The sequence below is a fragment of the Bos grunniens genome, chromosome 5 (genome assembly GCF_055505025.1).
Source record: "Bos grunniens cultivar Pamir isolate PY7600 chromosome 5, Bosgru_T2T1.0, whole genome shotgun sequence".
Lineage (NCBI taxonomy): Eukaryota > Metazoa > Chordata > Mammalia > Artiodactyla > Bovidae > Bos > Bos grunniens.
Genome location: NC_141169.1, coordinates 81,248,041 through 81,264,073, shown reverse-complemented (window position 1 = coordinate 81,264,073; position 16,033 = coordinate 81,248,041). Strand labels below are relative to the sequence as shown.

Sequence of the window (16,033 nt, the reverse complement as noted above, 5' to 3'; positions counted from 1 at the left end):
ACATAGGAATGCTATATCACAAATTTCATACTTATATACAAATTAACATCTAAGAAATAATACAACATCTAATTCTGATAACCAAAAATATAATTCTTTTCTAGTCCAAATCATCATATAGAAACAGAACGGTGTTGTTAGAAGAACTGGGGTGATGTCCATGAAACTGATCAGATATATTTTTAATACACATCACTGCTAAATGCGACCAAATTTGTTTTTTATGGAATTTATTACTTGTTTTTATTCTCCAGCAGAGACTTTAAAAACTAAATTTTATGATAACCATTACATGACACTAACTTGAATACTTTATATCCATGTGTAAATATCCCTATTTAAATTTACATATGGAAACTTCAAATATATTCTCTTCATTATTGTAAAAATTAACAGAAATGTGTACTAAGTGATAAAAAGGACACTAAGGCTCTTCCCCTAACCTCAGCAACTTCTGAGCTATGACTAAATAGAATTATAGGTAGCTTAAAGACAAGAGAAAATGGATTAGTCATTAAGTTCGATCATTTATTTTCTCCTGTAGATATCTTCTTTCAGAGCAGCCCACTATCAAAGCCCCACCTTGTACCTGCACTAAAAATTTAAAAACAAACTTTTCCCAAGGATATCGTCCCAGAAAGAAATTTCAAAAACTGCTTACAGTCATGGTTGACAAGTGCTGCCAAGTGTGCATGACCTCGGGGATGTGGAATTGCCCTGAAAGGAGGGAAAAAAGATTAAAGTAATAACATTTAAATACATAATGAATTAAAATCAGAAAGCAGGTCCTTCCTAAACTATATGATTTTCTTAGAATTAAATAATATAACATACTTGACCTATGATTTAAGTAGTTCAATCTATTTATCTCGATGCCATAAACTGGGGGTTAGCAAACATTTTCTGTAAAGTTGTTATTGTTTTAGTTGCTAAGTCATATCCAACTCTTCTGTGACCCCATGGACTGCAGCCTGCCAGATTTCTCTGCCCATGGGATTTTCCAGGCAGAAATATTGGAGTGGGTTGCTGTTTCCTTCTCCAGGGGATCTTCCTGACCCAGAGACTGAACCCATGTCTCTTGCACTGGCAGGTGGATTCATCACCACTGAGCCACCTGAAAAGACCTAGACAGTAAATATTTTAGGTCTGTGGGTCAAGATGCAAAACTGAAAATATCATGTAGTTACATAACAAGAGAGAAAACAAATTTTCACAAACGTACTAATAAACTTCAAATTATAATAGTAGTAACTGAGTACTTTTATGGAATCTAGGTTGTTGCATTTTTTTTTTTTGGAATCCAGGTATTTTTTCTGGGAGAGAACAATTTGCTTAATTGGGCTTTAGAGTTGGCATTCCTTATTTTCAAAATCCCAGATATGATATGGATAGGATACAAATCAAATGATTTTCCGTTTTACCTCTCTTACTGAACGTGTGAATTATCACACAGAAAGATGTGTGATGAAATTAAGAATGTTCTTAATGAAATTAAGAAAAAAGGGCAAAATATAGAGGTTCCAAATATATTTGTCAGTTTCCCTCTTTCAGTTAATTTTGGAATAGGATATTTTGTTTGTATCCAGAGATGCAATAAACTCTTCTAAATTTCTTTGAGCCAACAATTATCTGTTGGACTACATGATACAAAGAAGTTCTAAGGTTTCCATCTACAGGTTGGGAATGGGGAGAATAGCTCCTGGCGACAGTAACAAAACATGAATGTTAAGAGGAGTGGGATAACAAAAACAAAGCAATGCTCGACCTGATCACTGTAAACACGGAAACAAAGTCTAATGTTTTCTCTGTACATTAAAAAAAATATCCATCCAGCCATGCTCTTTCCTGTTTTATGACCTTTCCTTCAGCCTAGATGCTATTCTCTCCTTTACATATAAAATGTTGAATCATCCATTAGTGTTCAAAGGTTTTCTTCAATAAAGCCTCCACTGATTTGCAGAGTAGACCAGCAACCTTGTTATACAGTTTTTTATCAGCCACAGTTTTCCTTTATAGCTACAACTATAATTAAGTAATTATTAGTGTAATTCACTGTTTAAAGTTCAGATTCTCTCATAGAATGTCAGCATCGTAAGGGCAAACCCTTTCTCTGGTTTTCACTGTTTAATCTATAGTATGTAGCATGGTACTTTGCCATGTAGCAAATACTCAAGAAATGTTTTTCACAATGAACAACTGTTCAGCTCTGAAACTAGCTAGGAGGAGAGAAGGGAGGGAAAGAAGCAAAGAAAGAGGGAAGAGATAATCAGAGAATCTATTTATTCAGAAATTTACCAGGTGTTTACCATATGACAGTTTCTGTGCTGGGTTCTGTTCATAAAGGCAGGTGGTCTGAGATTTTTCTTTAACATTCACCTAATTTAACCTTATCCCAGACACATTTCTACCTACATCAAAATATTGTCTTGAATTAGGGATTCCATTTTGATGAGAATCACTGAAAGGAAAAACAAAAAACCTGATATCATCCAACAAAACGAACAAATTAACGAAATGTCTAAGTAAGAGGTTTGTTACCAACACTTGGCAAGCTGAAGGTTTTAATTCACATTTACCTATATTTTCTATACTTTAATATATGAAAGATAACATGACTGGTATCCTTTTGTTTTAAAGTAGAAGTTTTTAAAGTCAGTAGTCTTCTCTATCCTGAGGCTGAAGGCCAAAACAATCTGAAGACATCAAAAATACACATTTGAAGAGTCCTTTAGTTGTTAGATATTATTCAATTAGCAAAGATCTGACTTTTAACCAAACTGCCAACTTGTCTAAAGTATTTTCAGCAAGTGAAAAGAACATACTTGCCCACAGTTATGTGAAAATTCCCTGCTACTTTATTGACATACAGATGACCACGAATTCTGCAAGCATCTGGAGGCTGTGATGAATCATCTTCCCTGTTACAAGATACATTACAATTACTTACAGCATAGTCAGTAGTTATCATTTACTGGTGAGGAAATTTTATAGAGGAAAAAAACTCCTAAAGATCAATTTTACGTAATGTTCTAAATGTCAAAAGCAGAATAGCAGTTTTTTGAAATCTAAACATTTATTTTTAAAAACTACAAAAATGAAAAAATATATATATAAAAGTGAAAAGTAAATCAAAGTGTTAGTTGCTCAATTGTGTCTGGCTCTTTGCAACCCCACGGACTGTAGCCCTCAGGCTCCTCTGTCCATGGGATTCGCCGAGAAAGAATACTGGAGTGGGTTGCCATTTCATTCTCCAGGGGATCTTCCCAACCCAGGGATTGAACCCAGGTCTCTTACACTGCAAGTAGATATTACTATCTTAGCCACCAGGAAAGCCCAACTATTGAATATATATTTACACAAACCTAAAATTTCATAGTTATTCAAATTTAATCAGAACACTAAATCTAATGAGAGAAGAAAAATGAAAAGTAAAGAATTATTAGTCCAACAAAGACTCTTTCATCATTTGTTTCTGGTACTTTCGGAGATAGGAAGGCATGGGAAAAAGAATGAGGTAAGGGAAGGGCATGACACTTAACTTCATATACATAAGAACATTTTCTTCCTCAACAAATGTAAAACCTCTATATAGTTTTAAATTTAAATAATCATTTTTATGACAATAGCATTTCCAAATATCAGCTCTTCTAATCTATAAAAGAGACAAAAGTAACATAAAAACATGAAATTCCTAACCAAAGTTTATACATCACCATAATGGTAAATGCAATTAATTTGTTCTTAAAACTTAGTACAATTTTATATGAAGGTATACCATACACACATAAAAGAGAAAAATTAAATAAAAATATTATTATTTATGATAATCCTGATCAATATCACTGGCCATAAATTCAAGAATTAAAAAAGCATCTTCATCATACAGAATGATTATATTTTCTCTAGGAACTAGGAGATTCAGAGAACTAAACCATTACTAAATCATGTCACAGTAAATCCTTAGTAAATAGTCTCACAGTTAAAATACACATCTCACCTTGGTGGAAGTGCTGTTGATGCACTTTTAAAAACACTTTTAAATACCACATCTTGAAGTGAATGTTCTTCTTGCAGTCTACTCTGAAATAGCTGTAGCATCCTAAATACAAAACAAACAAGCAACAGTTTAAAAATACAATAAGACACAAAGAGAAAGTCAACAGTATTTGAAAAATAACAATGGCTAGTTAACTTAGCTAAGTCATATATTTATTATTACAGAAACTTATTCTAAAATAAAATTCCAAGTATTCTTTGGTCATTTCCTGGAAAGTAAGAAAAGAGAGGTAGTGTGGCTAGAGGTCTAAAAGCTGGGGTCCCTAATCCTGTCTATTTCTACAAATAATGAGCGTGTGGATCCTGTTTATATGTCCATCACAGGTGGAATGAGGGCCACCGAGAAAGACTTTCTGTTCATCTGAATATCTAAATTCATTCTTCATGCACATATGCAGCAATCACAAAATTAGCTTTTGTCAGATACTGAATAAAGTGTTATAGATAAAAAGAACAGGACAAATACAGGGTCAAATAACAGACTTGGGGGCTTCATTCGTGGCTCAGATGGTAAAGAATCTGCCAGCAATGCAGGAGACAAAGGTTCGATACCTGGGTCGGGAATATTCCCTGGAGAAGGGCATGGCAACCCACTCCAGTATTCTTGCCTGGAGAATCCCATGGACTGAGGAGCCTGGTGGGCTACAGCCCGTGGGGTCACAAAGAGTCGGACACGAATGAGCAACGAACAGTGGAAGTGACAAATAGATTCAAGAGATTAGATCTGATAGGCAGAGTGCCTGAGGAACTCTGGATAGAGAACATTGTACAGGAGATGGTGATCAAAACCATCCCCAAGAAAAAGAAATGCAAAAGGGCAAAATGGTTGTCTGATGAGGCCTTACAAATAGCTGAGCAAAGAAGAGAAGCGAAAGGCAAAAAGAGAAAAGAAAACATATATCCATCTGAATGCAGAGTTCCAAAGAACAGCAAGGAGAGAGAGGAAAGCTTTCCTAAGTGATTAATGCAAAGAAATAGAGGAAAACAATAGAACGGGAAAGACTGGAGATCTCTTCAAGATAATTAGAGATACCAAGGGAACATTTCATGCAAAGATGAGCACAATAAAGGGCAGAAATCTAACAGAGGCAGAAGATATTAAGAAGAGGTGGCAAGAACACAAAGAACTATACAAAAAAGATCTTCATGACCCAGAAAACCATGATGGTGTTGTGATCATTCACCTAGAGCCAGACATCCTGGAGTGCGAAGGCAAGTGGGCCTTAGAAAGCATCACTACAAACAAAGCTGGTGGAGGTGATGGAATTCCAGTTGAGCTATTTCAAATCCTAAAAGATGATGCTGTGAAAATGTTTCACTCAATATGCAAACAAATTTGGAAAACTCAGAAATGGCCACAGGACTGAAAAGGTCAGTTTTCATTCCAATCCAAAGAAAGGTAATGCAAAAGAATGTTCAAACTACCGCACAATTGCACTCATGTCACATGCTAGTAAAGTAATGCTCAAATTTCTCCAAGTTCAGTCTCAATAGTACATGTACCGAGAACTTTCAGATGTTCAAGTTTAGAAAAGGCAGAGGAACCAGAGATCAAATTGCCAACATGCACTGGACCATAGAAAAAGCAAGAGAATTTCAGAAGAACATCTGCTTCTGCTTTATTGACTATGCTAAAGCCTTTGACTATGCGGATCACAACAAACTGTGGAAAATTCTTCAAGAGATGGGAATAACAGACCACCTGACCTGCCACCTGAGAAATCTGTATGCAGGTCAAGAAGCAATACAATAGTTAGAACTGGACATGGAACAACGCACTGGTTCAAATTTGGGGAAGGAATACGTCATGGCTGTATACTGTCACCTTGCTTATTTAACTTACATGCAGAGCATATCATGCAAAATTCTGGGCTGGATGAAGCACAAGCTAGAATCAAGATTCCTGGGAGAAATATCAATAGCCTCAGATATGCAGATGAAACCATGCTTGTGGCAGAAAGCAGAGGAACTGAAGAGCCTCTTGATGAAAGTGAAAGAGGAGAGTGAAAAAGTTGGCTTAAAATTCAACATTCAGAAAACTAAGATCATGGCATCCAGTCCCATCACTTCATGGCAAATAGATGGGGAAACAATGGAAACAGTGACAGACTTTCTTTCCTTGGGCTCCAAAATCACTGCAGATGATGACTCCAACCATGAAATTAGAAGACGCTTGCTCCTTGGAAGAAAAGCTATGACCTACCTAGACAGCATATTGAAAAAGAGAGACATTACTTTACTGACAAACATCTGTTTATTCCAAGCTATGGTTTTTCCAGCAGTCATGTATGGATGTGAAAGTTGGAGTATAAAAAAAGCTGAGCATCAAAGAATTGATGCTTTTGAACTGTGGCATTGGAGAAGACTCTTGAGAGTCCCTTGGACTGCCAGGAGATCGCACTAGTCAATCCTAAAGGAAATCAGTCCTAATATTCACTGGAAGGACTGATGCTGAAGCTGAAGCTCCAATACTTTGGCCACCTGTTGCGAAGAACTGACTGACTGGAAAGACCATGATTGTGGGAAAGACTGAAGGCAGGAGAAGGGGACAAGTTTGGATGGCATCACTGACTCAAAGGACATGAATCTGAGCAAGCTCCAGGAGTTGGTGATAGACAGGGAAGCAGCCTGGCATGCTTCAGTTGTGGGCCGCAAAGAGTCAGACGCAAGTGAGCAACTGAACTAAAAAGTGGAGATGACTGGGGTATAAATCTACAACATGAGCTTCCAATTCTCAGTACAAATTAGGCCACAGTGAAATTTAACATCACCTAGTATCTGCCTTTCCCGAAGTAACCTGAACTTTATTCTATGACATGACCATTCTAAACAAAATATTACATTCTACCTATAATTTTTAAAAAAAGTATCAGCATATAAGATATAGGATTATAGAGAGCTTAGTATACATTTGAGAACTCATGCTTAGATTTTCTTTTTAAATATACTTAGCCAAAATAAAACAGAGTTGCTTGAAGACATTTTTTTAAACTAAATTCATGAAATTACTTATTCTGAACAACAAGACCAAGAATAAAAGTATTACTTCTATTTCTACCATTTTTAACAATAACTTTGTATCTTTAGATATAATCCTATTTCACCTACTTTAACTCTATACCTTTATATAACTAACATCCAAAGTCATCTATATTAGAACTCAAACTCAGCTAGTACAAAATTTATAACCCAGAGGGGAAGGAAGGATGAACAGACAAAACAGGATTTTCAGGGCAGCAAAAATACATATACTATAATGGTGGGTATATGTCATTAGGTATCTGTTAAAACTCAGAATGTACATCTCTAAGACTCTAAGAACTCTAATGTAAACTTCAGACTCTGGGCAATAAGGATGTATTCATATTGGTGCATAAACTGGAAGAAATGTACCACTCTGGTGCAGGATACTGATAATGGTGGAGGCCATGCATATGAAGGGACAGGGGATATTTGGGAACTCTATAGTTTTCACTCAAATTTGGTGTGAAACTAAAAATACTCATAAAAAGTTTTTAAACATATATAAACATACATAAATAATTTTGAAAAATTATAAACAAACACCTGAAGAAGCAAATATAAATCAGAATATATTTTACATACTATCATGATATAATAATAAACATTTTCTAGAAGGGCAAGTGAGAGATGAAAAAGATTAGTTGGGATCCTAAATATTTAAGAAAGCAGAACAAATCAAAGAAAACTTAAATATCTTTTAGCAAATTCTGTAGGAAAAGAACATTTTGGTATGCACATTATTAAGGTTGTTAGGCCTTAGGCATCTGTAGTCCATTCACAAATATTTGTTTGGAAGCAGAACACAAATAATTTAGGAAGCTTCAAGAGGTCAGATTTCATCTTTAGATATATGTATGTACAGAGACTCAAAAACTTTATATCTAATGCTAGCAGAAATTGAAACCTTCATATTTTTGCATGTCATATATTTCCAGAGTTCAAATTTTAGTGCTTGGGCAGTGGGAAAAGAGCTTGATGACAACAAACCATGTGTGTGTGTGTGTGTGTGTGTGTGTGAGCCTCAAATAGGCCAGTAAAAACCCGAGCTAATATTCCATAGATGAAGGGATATGAAAAAGTGCACTATGATGGAAAATAGAAAACTGCACGCTGGAACATATTTATAATTTTAACAGTAAAAACACAGTGTTGTCTCTCACTTATTACTAGTTTTGAACACTGAATAAAATTCCACATGAAAGCAGACTTATAACTTTTAACATTTCTAGAATAAAGTAATACATTTCATTCCTGGACAGCTCTCTACTAAAAGGTCTAGAAGCCCAGAGACACCAAAACATTAAGTTATTTTGTTCAACTAATTTGTTTCAACTATATGCCAAAGACAGTAACAAGAGCAACAAAACCCACTTGTCACCTTTGGTGATTAGAGTATTTCGAAAGTTGGCTGTAAAAGGGGAAGAATCTGTTATCTTTCTTTTCCTATGTAGAGTGTACATCATGATGAAGGTTTCTCTTTATAGAAACATTTTCAGTTAAAAAATGAAAACTACTGGTAGGTTTAGAATATTACCATTTTGTAACCTCTAACAAAATGTGTGGATCTGGACTATGATTATTACAGGCTGCTCACTTCTCAAAGGGACAGATCAAGAGACATTACGTGTTTTTTGATGGAAGGCCACTGCATCACCCATAATGTATTCTTGGCACAAAATCAAACGTGAATCTGACCAAACCTCTAGAACTACTAATTTACAAGAAACACACAGTCCTGAGGAGCTTGTATAGTAATAACCTAGGAATACAATCAGCAAAACCCAAACTGTGTAACTTCTACAGGACAAATGATTCAATTTCCTAAACAAAAAAACTGCAAAAGGGAAGAAGATATGGTGGGAGAATCTGTCCATTAAAAAAAATGGAAGCATCATTAACCAATTCAATGATGCAGTTTGGATCCTGAGTCAAACAAATGATGTAAAATTTAAAGGACAATTGGGGGAAGTTTGGATACTAAATCGTAATATGATGATATAAAACATTTATTGTTAGTTTGTTAAGGTGCAATAATGGTATTATAATTTAATTTTTTTTACTTTATACCAGAAGTTGATTTACAATGTTATGTTAGTTCCAGGTGTACTGTAAAGTGATTTAGTTATACGTAAAAAAAAAAAAATTTTTTAATCTCTCCAAACAATGAAAGTGTTTTTAAAAGAAAAAGGCATTTGAAATGAACCAATACTTAGGGACTAAAAAGAAAGAAAAGGATGAGTAAAAAAATTTATTTTTTAATAATCTTAAATTAGTTAATGCCTTTTTAAACACAAGACACAGCCTAGAAACCAAAAAGAAAGGACAGAGATGGGATGCAGTAACCATTTACCATAAAAAAGTAATTTCTTTAATATACAAAGAACTCTTTTAACAGTAGTAAGAAGAAACCCAATGACCAAGCAAAATTGGCATGTGGCATGAACAAGGAGTTTCATACAAAGATACAAACGGGAAAAAAAAATTCAAAGATATTCAGCTTATTTATAAAGAAATGCTAATTTAAAAGTGCATTATCAGTTTTCACCCATCAAAATGGCAAACATTTTTTTAAAAACGTCTGATTATACCCACTGTTGGTGAGGTTAAAGAAACAAGTACCCTCACATAGTTGTGGAGTATAAATCAAACTATTTGGCATTATCTATCAAAATCTTTTACCAATCTTACTGATATATAACTGGCATATAACATTGTATAAGATTAAGGTATAAACATATATAATGTGAAATGATTACCACAATAAGTTTAATTAACAACCACCTCATCATTACAAATGTTTTTTCCTTGTGTGACAACTTATCAAAACATTAAATATTATCTAAAAGAGAAATTTCATTTCTAGAAATTTTATATACATATATTCACACAAGTACATAAGGAATATATACATATATTCACATGAGAAATTAGATTCAAGACTTTTCACTGAGCATTGATATTAGCAACCTGTAAGCAATCTAAATACCCATCAATAAGTATCCAAAAACTATTATAGTTTGTCAATAAAATATACCACTGTATATACTTAAGTGGGAAGATGTCCAAAATATAAGGTTAGGTTGTAAAAAGCAAGTTATAAAATAGATGTATAGAATGACCCCATTTGTATTAGGAAAAAAGTAACATAAGCAAATACAGCCACATACAGAAAACTGGTTATTAGCACTCGTCAGTGGTACTAGGTTTAGAGAATGATAAGGAGGCTTCTATTTTCACTTAATATCCTTTGTATTCAAATTTGATCACATATGCTTTTAAAAATATTTAAATAGATAATACAATTTTAAATGTAAAATAAAATGTATTTATGGTTCAAAGTGGATTAGAGAAAAGATATGACATTCCAAAGATTTGATAAAACTTGAAATTGAAAAGACTGTATTATATACTGTATTCTGTTAATATTTCATTCAAACAAATGCCTAGAGGAATCTATACATAATTCACAGTAGACAAAATAAGCAAAGCAAGATCTAGATTTCTATGAACCACAATACTTTGTTTACTTATTACCTCTGCCACTCTCTTTGCTGTGGTGAAAGATCAAATATTGCCTGAAATAAAACAAAACATAATCACTAGAACTGTCAATTTCTCCCAGCTTTAATATTATAATTTAAAACAATTTTCTTTGAGCAAGGAACAAATTTATAGTGCCGTTAAAAACAAGTATTCATAATTTACATTTAATCTTCCATAAGTCAAACTAATAAATTTAAATATATGATACTTATACTCAAAAGTAGTACACAGAAATTTTACTAACTGCAAATATTTTCCTGTTATAGAAACCTACATTTATAGGAATGGATACAATGCAATCTATCACATATACAAAATGATAATTTACGGCTTAAAATCATTTAAATGATGCCAGCAAGAAACTTAAGCATTTAAAAAAGAAGAAGAAATGAAAAACTCATACAGCTTAAGTATAGTATTCAAGCATCCAAAGCCTATGTTTCTGTCATGGTATTTTACCAAGATAAAATCAACAAGTTTTGAAACAAGCTAAACAATGTCTGTAATACTGTAATTCCCAAATGTATTAACCAAAAAAGAATAATTCAAGAAATGTTATCTAGGCACTATATTCATCAATTCAAAGACAAATTTTGTTATTTTGTAGACTCAGAAGGAAAAAGGCAAGCTTCTCATGGTTTGTGGCAATACCCATAATTTGTGGCAATACTCATAATTTAATTTTCAAATAGCAAGTCCACCTTTGATATTTATAAAGACAATTCATAACTAGGCATATTAATTCTACGTTCTAACTCATGATTATTATTAATGATGCCGCCCATAACATGCCCTAAATATACTACTCTCTACAAATTCTTGGTCTTAACCACTCATTCCATCAAACAGCTCTAATTCTGTGCCTTTGGTTATTTAACTATGTTAACCTGGAGACTTCCTCTCCTGTAATTGTGACCCTAAAGTCGGTCTAAATTCTATACACCATTTGTTCCAGGTTAAATTGCCCCCCTCTTTCTGATTACAATGAAATTACTTTGGTTACTCCTCCTGCAACCTTTTCATACCATGGCACACAGAGAAAATGCTCACATCTAAAAAACACACCAAGGCCAACACACAAGGCTACATACACCTGCTCCCCAGTTACTCTGTGAATAAAACTGTTGATAGCAGGGACTATGCCATTTTTCCTTTGGTATCCCCAAACTGCTCAACATATTAACACAGCAGGTAACACAACAGATTAACACAGCAGGTAAGGAATCACAGAGTGGCTTTGGGCTAGGCCACATGCTACTTAAATTAACATCTCAATCTTCATAACAATCTTGTGAGTTTGTTATTATTCTTTTATATATAAAAAAGAACTCAAAAGGTTAAAAACTTTTTTTCAAAATCACAGGTAGTAAGGGTCAGTGTATAAGCCCAATTCTCAGATTTCTCACTTTCTCACATCCCTAAAAATGGTTCTTTTCTTTAAATAAATAATAGCTATCACATAGCATAATGTGATCATGGTTTAGAAATTTATAAAATTATTAGAATTTTTATATTCAGACTGCATATTAAAAGAATGAGTGAAAATTTAAAAACAAGTAAGTTATCTCAAATAATTTTACATTAATAATCTTCAAATACTTTAATATAAATTAGGACAAGGGAGTGAATACTTATCAAAAACATTGTTAAACATTTTAAAAATTACTGACAACAAGTATACAATTTTTAAGTATACATATAAGAAGTATACATATTTTAAAGTTTCTAGCTTTATGACTTGGAGAAGGCAATGGCACCCTACTCCAGTACTCTCTCCTGGACAATCCCATGGACGGAGGAGCCTGGTAGGCTGCAGTCCATGGGGTCACTAAAAGTTGGATATGACTGAGCGTCTTCCCTTTCACTTTTCACTTTCATGCATTGGAGAAGGAAATGGCAACCCACTCCAGTGCTCTTGCCTGGAGAATCCCAGGGACAGGGGAGCCTGGTGGGCTGCTGTCTACGGTGTCACACAGAGTCAGACACGATTGAAGTGACTTAGCAGCAGCAGCAGCAGCAGCAGCTTTATGACTAAGACATGACTTTTATTATATGACAGTTAAAATAAAACTTTCCTATTTACAAATGATTGAAAGAAATGGAATAAATTGTTACAATGGAATAATCAATGATCTTGCCCCAGTTCTGTAATGTGTTATGCTTTACATTTTGTGAGCTAGAAAAAAAGAAAAAGTCAAGCAATTTCTTCTCAGGAGTTTAGCATCTAGCTAGAGAGACAAGCTATCCAGAAAAAATATACATTAAAAAAAAAAAATCAGAGACTTAATAAACGTGAAGAATGCCAGACACTCAGAATATGGAGAGACTGCTAGAAAATAGCATGAATAAATTTCAGAGGATAAACTCAAGATGATATTTCCTCAAATCCTCACAATGTTCAAAGAAACAGAAAAATGAGGACACAAACTATATCATTGTTTTGAATTATTTTAAATCAGCATCCACCTGCTGGAAATTTTTATAAACTTATGCAAGCCAGCATACAAGGGAGACTAAATTGAGAAAACAGCCCAACACATAATTAATTTCATGAGACAAGAAAAGTTCATGTAAGCAGCAATTAAACTGCCAATTCACAGTAACAAGGAAAACAGGTGATAAAAGACAATAACACACTTGAGGAAGAGACAGCGTCCATCCTAAGAACACTTTTAATAATTTGATCAATGCCACAGACTGCACTCCACAGCAGTATTAGTCCCAGCTTATATGTGACCTGGACAGTAATATAAATTAAGCAAAATTACTGCCACAGCTGCCTGCTAATGAGGACAGTCACACCAGTTAAACAAAACAGGAATTACCTTAGCTAAATTGAACCTATCAAAAAATAAACATGGAAAAGAAATACTAGCGCCCTCACCCACTCCAGTGTTCTTGCCTGGAGAATCCCAGGGACGGGGGAGACTGGTGGCTGCCGTCTATGGGGTCACACAGAGTCAGACACGACTGAAGCGACTTAGCAGCAGCAGCAGTGAAGCACTCTGCCATCCTGAATCCAGTGTGACTTCGTTTCTCTTCAAAAACATCTGAAGCTTTAATTTTACTTAGAAGAAACATAGCATATCTAAACTATATATCCTTCTTGTTGCATTTAGGTCTGGGAAAAAAAAAAGTGGAGTTGAGGAGGAAACGGGAACTGACGTTAACAGTCCACTTCAACTCTCAGTCAGTTATTTGGCCATGTATTTTCCCATCCAAAAGAAGAACAAGAAAATAGACAGAAAAGATTCATTAATTTGAAGGATGTGGTCAATCTGAGGCCCAAGGCCTAACTTTCCTCTATGATACCATTTCTAAAAATAAGAAGAAAAGTTTTTCTAATTATCTCTCAATGAGATTTAATATCATGAAGATAGAAAAAAATGGAGTGATCTGCAATATATTAGAGGTGGGAAGTATAATCACTGAATTTTAAAACATAATGAAGGCATTGAAAAAAAAGACTGATCCAGAAGTCAGAGGTAAAGTTCCAAATATACATCTTATGCAGGAGTTGATAAAATACTGAGAACCACTCCAGGAAAGTCAACATCATTTGATAAGAATCTTTAAAAGCAGAAACAAAAGTATTATTCTGAACATCTTTAAAGCAAACCAACAACCAAAAAACACTTAAAAATCCAGATCACTAATACCGCCAGAAGCCAAAAACAACTAAAGGCGATCTACATTTGGATATATATATAGGATAAATATTTGAATTTTAAAAGTAAAGGAAAGAAAGCATGTAAGTAGATAAATACACTCCCTACAAGGAAAAAAATATTGTGCCAGAGGGCAATAAAGGAATGTCTACAAAGTTTTGAGTACAAAGTATCATAAAGCAAGAATTCTATCCTAAGCCAACATGTATGAAGAACGGAATGACAGAATGGCAGTCTGTCACAAAACATAATCCACATATTCTTTTTAAGAAAATTATTTTATACTGGACTATAGCCGATTAACAATGTTCTGACAGTTTCAGGTGGACAGCAAACTGACTCAGCCATACATATACATGTATCCATTCTCCCCCAAACTCCCTCCCAACCAGGCTGCCACATAATGTTGAGTAGAGCTCCCTGTATTATAGGGTAGGATCTTGTTGTTTATCTATTTTAAATATAGCAGAGTGTACATGTCCATCCCAATATTCTTTCTGTGATAAATAAGTCACAAAAAGTCCCTTAAAAAATGATAAAAATAAAGAAACAAAGAAGACTAAAAATAAAAGCAGTAAAACTCAGTGAAAGTTGAAGAACTATTCCTAAAATAGTATGAAATGTAATGCAAATGTGAACGTGCCTGACAATAATCACCATCTAAACTTCCAGATAACAGTATGCAGTAACATGGTACCTGACTTTGTAAGGTAACTAACCTCATTAAAAATTACTGTGATACCAATTTTTTGAGTGGAGTAGAGGAGTTAGGAAGTAGAGAGATTCAGAGTGGCACTAACAAAAGTTACTTTTTCTTTAGAAAATTTTATTTAATAAGTGTGTATGAAAAGACATAAATACATTTTGTTGTTATAAACTAAAAATAACTTGGTAATCAAAACTAACCTAAGGGCTTCCTTTTTCTCCTCCACACATTCAGTTACTTCTAATCCTCCATCACCTTTAGTCTTCACTTTCCGATTTTGTTTCTAGAGAGTTCACAACTGTCAATGGTAAACAAACAACTCAAGAATGCATAAGTAAACGTAAGTACCACAAAGCCAACAGAGCAGCCCGCAGGCAAACTAGCTGGGATTTCTGTATGTCCTTCTCTAAAGCTTCTTTAGGTCTAGTTCTGATCAGGACCTGTTTATTACCTGCCCCTGTAATGTGCTGGTGTCTTCTGATAAATTAATTTTATTACACACAACTTGTGCGATGAAAACGATAAGACAATGTCAGTATTTCACTGCGTCTGGGAAATGGCGGTGTTGCATATAAAATTCTCCTCCTAGGTACTGCTTCATTCTTCATTACACGAGAAATATAGCTCAGACATTTTTAAGGGCTTAAATTTGGTAAAAGAAGAATACAAATAGGACACAGAATTTCTAAATCATCGGAAAAAAAGGAATGTCATCACTCTAGCAACTGTATAAGAGAGATAAGCAAACTGTTAGGAAGAATTAACAAAAAATATAAAACAAGTACAAGGTTATTGTTATAGAGGCATATCCAGAATGCTAACAATAGTTATCTCAAGGCTTTAGTATCAAATATAACTTTTTTCTTCCCCTAAATGTTTACAAATGATATGTATCACTTTTATTTCCTTGTTTTATTTTTTATTGAAGTATAGCTGATTTACATTGTCATACGTGACTTCTGTATTAAGAAAATGTATTTTTTAAAAACTAGCTCAGACAAAACTAAAAGCAAATATCAAAACTGTTTTCAAGGGG

The 16,033-nt window shown here is 34.1% G+C and overlaps 1 protein-coding gene across 2 annotated transcripts in view; it reads right to left on the bottom strand.

Moving 5' to 3' along the window:
• ERGIC2 (ERGIC and golgi 2) overlaps positions 1 to 16,033 on the bottom strand; it is a 43,895-nt gene that overhangs the window by 12,434 nt on the left and 15,428 nt on the right. The window contains exons 6-10 of one of the 2 annotated variants that reach the window (XM_086401554.1): positions 15,198 to 15,295; positions 10,615 to 10,655; positions 3,998 to 4,099; positions 2,823 to 2,918; positions 662 to 717 (exon numbers count right to left, since the gene is read on the bottom strand). In XM_086401554.1, the coding sequence (XP_086257680.1) occupies positions 662 to 717; positions 2,823 to 2,918; positions 3,998 to 4,098 (253 nt within the window). In that variant the 5' untranslated portion in view covers position 4,099; positions 10,615 to 10,655; positions 15,198 to 15,295. The remainder of the gene's footprint in view (positions 1 to 661; positions 718 to 2,822; positions 2,919 to 3,997; positions 4,100 to 10,614; positions 10,656 to 15,197; positions 15,296 to 16,033) is intronic. The other variant, XM_086401553.1, reaches the window with a different exon arrangement.